This window comes from Fukomys damarensis, unplaced genomic scaffold (genome assembly GCF_012274545.1).
Source record: "Fukomys damarensis isolate Sample0158 unplaced genomic scaffold, DMR_v1.0_HiC HiC_scaffold_17, whole genome shotgun sequence".
In the NCBI taxonomy this organism is placed as follows: domain Eukaryota; kingdom Metazoa; phylum Chordata; class Mammalia; order Rodentia; family Bathyergidae; genus Fukomys; species Fukomys damarensis.
In genome coordinates this window covers 78,470,822-78,478,853 of record NW_022900929.1, presented here as the reverse complement: position 1 = coordinate 78,478,853, position 8,032 = coordinate 78,470,822, and the positions used below count along the sequence as shown (strand labels likewise).

At 49.6% G+C, this 8,032-nt stretch overlaps 1 protein-coding gene across 1 annotated transcript in view; it reads right to left on the bottom strand.

The window, feature by feature from the left end:
* Window positions 1-2,701: 2,701 nt before the first annotated feature.
* Window positions 2,702-8,032, bottom strand: part of Slc27a2 (solute carrier family 27 member 2) — a 32,532-nt gene continuing 27,201 nt past the window's right edge. Inside the window, exons 11-13 of the mRNA XM_010638923.3 lie at window positions 6,818-6,915; window positions 4,063-4,193; window positions 2,702-3,045 (exon numbers count right to left, since the gene is read on the bottom strand). Of these exons, the coding sequence (XP_010637225.1) occupies window positions 2,869-3,045; window positions 4,063-4,193; window positions 6,818-6,915 (406 nt within the window). The 3' untranslated portion in view covers window positions 2,702-2,868. The remainder of the gene's footprint in view (window positions 3,046-4,062; window positions 4,194-6,817; window positions 6,916-8,032) is intronic.

The window sequence follows — 8,032 nt, the reverse complement described above, 5'->3', positions numbered from 1 at the left end:
AGCTCGGGTATCCTGGTTTACAGAGAAATTTTATAGGGCAAAACCCACGTGGGTACAACGTGGGCCACGGCCATGAACATCCAGTAAGGTTACAAGTGAGTCACTTAGGCACTAGTGGTCCAATGGGGAAACAAGTCACAGGGTAAGCTGGACGCAAAGAACAAAGATTCTCCTGGCAAACGGTGGGTCCAGAGGTCTCTCTGAGGTCTAACTAGACTTTATCAGGCCCAGTGTTTGTTCTCTGAGGAAGTACGCAGACCTGGTCATTTTGTCTTTATCTTGAGGCCTGGTTTTCAGCCAGTGTTTCTCTGGTGCAGCTGTGGTGTGTTTCACCTTTGTCCTGGCCCTCCTGAGAACCCAGCCCTGTCTGACTGTCTGTAATATTTCTGCCTAGCTCCTCTGTCTCTAATACCCTTAGTGCTGGGCATTGAATTCACAGCCTCACTCTTACCAGGCAAGCTCTCTACCGCTGAGTTACATGCCTCTCCCTTTTCATTTTTTATTTTGAGACAGGCTTTTTCTAAGTTGCTCAACTAGTCTCAAACTCATAATCCTTCTGACTCAGCCTCCCCAGTAGCTGGCGTTACAGGCAGGTATCACTGCACCTGGGTGGAAAATCAGTCTTGAGAGTTTCTTACTTCTCCTGGTGGCAGATTGCTTTTATTTCCACACACACAGAACCAAGAATCGGCAGTGTGGGGGTGTGGGAGGCTGAGGAAGTGATTTGGTGCTGTAGTCAGATCTGGTGGGGATATAAGGACACAGATTTCTGAGTTTCTATGGTAACCACATGTTTCAAAGCATAGGTGACAGGAGGTCAGATCCCGGGAGACTCTGGCTGCAGGACACCAGTGTCCTGGCTGCTAACAGTGTAACAGCTGACCTCTCACCTGAAAAGTCACCTCTTGTGACCAGCATGACATTGCTGTTGCTAACCTCTTTCACTTGGAAAGGTTCCTCATAGCACAGTTGCACAATGTGAGGTTCTCAAAAAAGGCTGTGCCCCCCTCCTTGTCACTTGGGTTCAAATTCTCACTGGGACATCCATAAACCAGAGGCAGAAAGAATTTGCAAAAAACAAAACGAAAAAACCATCCTAGGTACTGACACGGAAGCAATCGTCATAGTAAATTATTGGAAAATGTCGCATATCCAAGTCTTCCTCCAGACACCCTCAAGTCCCTTTGCCTATCAGGAATTGTTCATTGTTAGGCATCATGAGTAGGGACAGGGGTCCCGGTCTTCTCAGAAGTCAGCAGTGGGGAGCTGGGGAAGCGGGGCTCCCTCCCTGTCAGCTGAGGGTGTCCTCCAGGAAGGAATCGCCACAGAGTCAGGGACACGGGCCGAACTGGTCTCTCTCTGGACGAGGACTCGGTAGCCATGAACTCTTAGTACCAGCTCGAGCTAAGGCCAGGCCCTTTGAGCGCATCCCCTGGGACCTGCTTCTGGAATGGTGGCAGCTGACCCTCGCAGGAGTAGGGGAGTTGTGCTCAGGAAGGGAGCATCTTGGTTACTTTTTTGTTGCTGGGACCCACAGTTTAAAGGGGGAGCAGTTCATCTTGGCTCGAAGTGGTTGGCAGGATTCTAGGCAGCAAGGGCACGGGGAAGGGTTTGGGGGAGGGGAGTGTTCCCATTGTGTCGACCAGGAAGCAGAGTCAAGGGAGGAGCCAGAGAAGGGAGAGATGCCCGTCCAGGTCAAACCTGCAGCAACCCATCTCCAACAGGGCCACCTACCAGGGCATTCACGATCCCACTGCCTTCTCAAGCCTGCCTCTCGCTGAACACATGAGGCTTCTGGGAGGCGTTCTAGATCTAAACAGAACTGCAAGGCAGCTGAGGGTGAGGGGAGGCCTGTCAGAGGGGCTCCTCAGCAGGCCCCAGCGCTCCTGCACCACACCCAAGGGCCCCAGGCCCTCAACAGGGCTGAGGGGCAGGAGGCTGGTGGTGGGTGGCACTGGCCTTGCCTGGGGAGCGATTCTTCATGCATGTGAGGGTGGGGCCGCCTGGGGAGCAGGGACTCATCTGTTCACAAACACATTTTGTTTGAGATATCCCGTGGTTTCAAAAATTTGGGAAAGTGGGAGATTGCGTAGACATCTGGGTTTTCATTTTCTGAATACTTAGGAGATCCCAGCAGAACCTGACCTGTATCTCCATGTGACAAGAATCAGCTGACTGGAGCTGAACGTTGGCCATCCCCAACTCATTCGTGACTCGGGCTCTTGTTACTTATGAGTCCGGAACACTCGTGGCTCACAACCTTGATGTAGCTGAGAAATATTTGCTGGGCACCTTTTGCGTAGAGAGTTCGGATGCAAAGTCTTAGGCTCCTTAAAGGCTGTGTTTGCACCCAGTGGCCAGGATGCTTCTGGGTGGGGAGGCCTGGTTTCCTTCCCATTGGATTGCCCCTTGCAAGCCCACTTCCCCCCATTCCGCTGCCATTTTTGACCTAGACCATTTCATGAAGGACCCCTCTGACAAGTTCCCCATGAAACTGTGGAGTAACTGATACAGGGTTTGCATTTAGAACAAAGTTGGCAAAGAACGCAAGCAACAGTGCCATTTCATGTGTTGGCGTCTGTCTATTTTATTATCTATTAAAAAAAAAACCCAAGACCCTCCCTCCAACAAGCCCAGTTTGCAAATACAAATGGTAGGTTCACATTGAAAAAATAATTATCTCTAAATTTTATTCACTTGTAAAAGTTGAGGTGTAAGTTTGGAAAAACTCTTCCTTTACTGGTATGCATAATTTCCTAAAAAACTGCCCCCCTTTATCTTCAATCAAATTAAAGTTATATCAAGTGGCTGTACTAGGTCCATTTCAGCTTCTTCCTGAAAGGTGATGAGGCACCCTCCTGGGAATGCTCACAGCTTCAGAGTTTTGTTAGTGATGGCATTATAAATGCCCTCGGTCATGGGCACGTACATCTTCGCCGTGTCATCCAAGAAATACATGGCATCTTTGATGACGGTGGGATTAAAGCCTTCCTCCATGAGGGTCACTTTGCGGTGTTTAAAAGTTCCAGTGATCTCGATGGTGTCCTGAAAAAGGTGCATCCACATGGCGGTTAGGTTTGGCAGTAGATGAGGGTACAGGGAGACAGGCAGGGATCGGGCCCGGGGGTTTGGGAACTCACTGGTGTTTCTGGGTCCTGCGAGAGCTGTAAGTGTGAGCTTTTAGGATACCCAACAGCCTGTTTCCAGATGCTCATGAGGTGGCCTTATGTTCAGGATTTTTTTTTATTCCCTCAGAGCCTTTAGATCTTAAGGAGGGGTGGCACTCGGTGCTTTTCAGGCTGCAGGAATGGCTGGAACATCTTAGCTAACGTGGGAGGGGCGGAGGGATCATTCACACACAAACTCTGCCGTCTCCATCTGTTAGGCTGAAGACTCCCTTCGGTGATCACTGAGATACTGGACAATATTTCATTTTCACATCTCCTTAGCTTCTGGTGGCAAAGCCAATGCTAGCGCTCTATGAACACCAATAGAATCCTACAGACTGAACTGTGTAGCGAAACTAAGACTCCTTTGTTCAGGCCTTCAGTTATAGAATCACAAAGCCCCCGCATCTGAAAGTCAGAATGTCAAACTAACAGAAACGATTGAAGTTTGAGAAAGAAAAAACAAAACACCTTCCAGCAGTGACCTAGGTAAGCGGTTCCAACTGGCTAACGATGCCCAGCTGAGTTTTCCCCTGTAAAAAGGTGGACTTCGGTAGTTCCTGTACTCTTTCAAATTGAAAGGGCAACTAGGAAAGTTAGAATATTACTATTAGAAGTGCCACACCTCATCAGACAGAGTTTTGTGGGTTATTTGCTAAGGCTATTGTGGAAACAAGCTAGCCTGTCATTTTAGGGAGAAAGGGATTAGGGTCGGATTTCTGCTTGCTGTATTTTCTGATATTTTTGCTTCCTTCTCGAAACACAACACTTCTTTCAGAGCTTGCTGAAAAAGGTAGTGAAAATGTGGTAAAAGTCACCAAGGAGAAAGGGACCTGTTTGCTAAGAGACTGGGGTCTCCGACAGAGAAGAAAACTGCTACCTGCAGATGCCTCACCTGTATTCGCAGAAAGCGTGGCCTCGCATAGGGGGGCAGGTAGTCAGCAATGTGCTGAAAGAGTTTCTGTCCATCAAATTCATAGTTTTCCTTCATCTTGATGGAGGCCATGCCAATTCGGCCCTCGTGACCTAGAAGTAAGTGAGAAAACATTAGATGTGTTTGGCTGTTTATTCACAGCACGAGGCTTTGTGGATGGAGGTGTGAACACAGGTTTCTTTTGGATAGCTGGATTTTAAAATTTCAAATATATGTTAAGGCTGGCATTATTATAGATAGAGGAGTTAGGTAGAAATGCTACAGGCAGTCAGACAGGGCTGGGTCCTCGAGAGGGTCAGGACAGACGTGAGACACACCGCCGCTGCACTGGAAACACATCGGCTGGAAACCAGGCCTCAAGATAAAGACAAGGTGACCAGACCTGCACACTTCCTCAGAGAACTAATGACGTCTGGGTAGACATCGGCTGCCCCAGTGGTGAGCAGAGCCCACTGGACCCACTGCCTTCTAGGAGAACCCTCGTTCTTTCTATCCACGCTTGCTGTATGACTTGCCTCCCAGTTGGATCACCATTACCTGAGTGACTGCACTTGTAACCTTACTGGATGTTCATGGCTGTGGCCCACGCTGTACCCACGTGGGTTTCACCCTATACAACTCTGTAAAGCAGGGTCCCTGAGCTCCCCACTTGGGTCCCCTTCTGCTCGTTTTCCTGTCAATAAATATCTTCCTACTCAGCCTCCTTTGTTCCTAGAATGCATTCTTCAATTTCTAGAGAACAAGAACTCAGTGTATCATACCGCTAGTAGGTTGGGAGATATACTATTTCATATTTCATCTTTGGGATTATTTCCTGTAACAGCCTGGTGACGCATGCCTATCATTTCAGTGGGCTGAGTTGGAGGATTGCTGCAAGTTCAAGGCCAGCCTGGGCTACATGGTGAGTTCAAGGAGAGCTTAGACTACCTAGTGAGATCCTCTCTCTTAAAAAAAAAAAATCAAGTATATATTGTTATTCTAAAGTAATATACTAAGAGCAATAATAATGATGGTTACACATGCCTGAGTCTGGAATATGTGCCAGGCCTGTACTAAATGTGTTTTATGTCTTTTCATTTAACCCTCAGAAAGGTGCAAACGTCATCTCCATTTTACAGACGAAGAAACACATAAAGGCATTAAGAGACTTGTCCAAGGTCAAGCAAACACTAGGCAGCGTCCGGAACTGGACAGAGCCTACCTTCTGTGGCACCACTGTTCTTCTCAGTGGCCTCCACAGCGACACCTGGGGAGGACACAGGACTAACGGTGGCTGAGGGGAGTTTTTTCTGGATTGCAGTGGAAAGTCCTTTCCCTCATTGTGAACAGCTGAACACGGGCTCTTTAGTTGGCAGTGCCAGTCCGTTGAGTCTCCAGGCACAAACACCACCTTGGAGACTTATTTATTTAATCAAGGCTCCTAATAGCTTTGCCTGTTGCACAGCAGAGAAGCTGCAGGCTGGAGGGTGACAGGCGCAGGGTGGTGCTGTTGGGTGCCCTCCTGTCCCTGGTTCCTGCCCAGGGTCTCTAGAGAAACTGACTCTGCAGAGAAAACAGGTCCTCCCCAAGGGCTGTTAGTGGAGAGGGCCTGAGAACAATTACCCTTGTTTTCTTGTGAGGACAGTGGTAATTAGGCGCCAGACTCAGGGAGCCCAGTCCACTTCCCTGAACTGTTTAGCTGTAATCAGAGAGGGGGCGGGAGCTGTCCTTGGTCACCTGGGCTCCAGCTTTTGAAATCTCTCCCATGGGGACTGTGTGTTTATCTACAGCTCCAAGGCAGGCAAAACACAAAAGGAAAACATTATGAAAGAATGGCTGCCTCATTTGGTTTGCTCTCTCTCTGAAAGCCAGGCAGACCCTCTTTCTTTGGGGTTCCCTGGCCCTTGGCTCGAAGTCACGAACGAAGGCAGCAGTGGATGTGACAGACCTCTCTCATCGTCCAGCTCTGTGCTTCCTGCTCTGCTAGTGCAGTGCTGACCAAGATGCAGGTGGGCCTGCAGGCCTCAGGCCTCTGCCCCAACGCCCAGAGCTTGGTTTGGGATTGTGCAGCGCCAGGAGGAAGGTTCCAGTCCACAGCACCTGTGGTCTAGAGATCACTTCCGGCCAGAGGTTCTCCATCCAACGTGGCAGCCACTGGCCATGGTGGCTATGAAGACGAAATGGCATAAACTAAAATGAAAACTTCAACCCCTCCCTCAGCGGCATTAGCCACACTTCCAATGTAATAGCCCCATGGCGGCTCTTGATGGCCATTCTGGACAGTGAAAATAAAGAGTATTTTCATGCGTAACTCTCACGGCTCATGAAAAGGAGAATTTTGGATTTCCACTGGATTTAGTTTTTGAGACAGGGTCTTGCTATGTAGTTCAGGCTGGACCTAAACTCCCTCAGTAGCCCAGGCTGGCCTTGAACTCCCTCAGCCTCCCGAGTGCTGGGATCACGTGCAGATGTGTGCCACCATCCCCGGCTTGACGCAACTGGGTTCAGGTGTGTGGGCAAGGCACAGGACCCCATGCCCAGGGGAGTTGGCGCGCCCGGGAGCAGCGCTGCAGAGGAGGCGTGCTCGGGAGCACGGGTGGGAGGGCAAAGCGACAGGAGCCCCCGTCCCTGAATTCAGCAGCTGGAGGACGGCACAGCGACAAGACTTGCCCTGCTGGGGTTAAAACGATGTTCAGCAGCTGGATGCATCAGGTGTGCGCTCACGCCTGGAACATACCTGGCACGGGCACCCCATACACATTCACCTCCTGGACGAACTCAACCAGGCCCACGATGTCGGCGACCTCAGTGGTGGCCACGTTCTCCCCTTTCCACCTGGAAGGAAAGCAGAGTCACCAACGCTGGCGGCCGGGCTGCAAGGGCAGAGAGCACTGTCCCTTCCCCATGTTCTCGGGGACCTTGGCCCTCTGAGCCCACCCCCATTTAGTCAAGGCAGTCTGCTCGGGGCGCAAGGGGAAAAGCCCAGACCCAGGTAATAAAATGTGGAATTCCAGGCTTGCCACAGGAAATAGGATGGATAGGACAGTGTTCTCAGCCTGGGCTAAGAAAGGCAGTAGACATTGAAATACATTGGATGTAGCTTTTGCTGTATTCAGGTCTCTCAATTTTCTCATCTATTAACAAGTCTATTTAATTCACTTAGTAAATTGCAATTTAATAGAATTTCATATTTGTTCTCTATTTAATTCAATCATTAAATTACTATTTAATAGATTTTCTTATTTGTATTTCAAGGTCTCATGGCAACAAGACAGCCTTTTAATTAAAAAGAAAAAAAGCATGCTTTTTGGCAATGTTAATGTTAAGGCCTCCCACGTGCTATTTTTCACTTACTAAAGAGTTAAATTTTTTTTATATAAAAAATTCCTTAGCTCTCCAAGGAGTATTTCTCTCTCTCTCTCTGTCTCTCTCTCTATCTTTTTTTGGTACCAGGGATTGAACTCTGGACCTTGCACTTGCGTAGCAGGTGGCGGAACCACTGAGCTAAATTCCCGGCCCCAGAAGCATCTTCTTCATACTGTGAAGGTGGCATAAAGTCACGAGACGGACCCTGACATGGACTGTTGGGGATGAAGGTGCCCCAGGGTCTTCAGCAGCCTCGAGAGATGGGTGAGAAGAGCTGAAGACAGGAACGATTCCCAGCCTTGCCAGCCCAGCTGGGCAGGGGTAAGGAGGACGCGGAGCCTGGTTCTCCTCATTCGGCCACCACTTTCTGCTATAGTCAGACAACGGCTGTCCCTACCTCATTCCGTCCCATCAAAACGGACTGTATGGCAGGCGCTGTGCTGGGTGCAAGGGGCGGGCAGGCAGATGGCACCTGGGTGCCTGTCCTCAGGGAGCTCATGCGGGATGCCACAGGCTGCAGGGTTGCGCTATTACCAGGGATTCACTGCACAGCCTGTTAGGCTGACTTCCCACCTTCTGTGCTGAC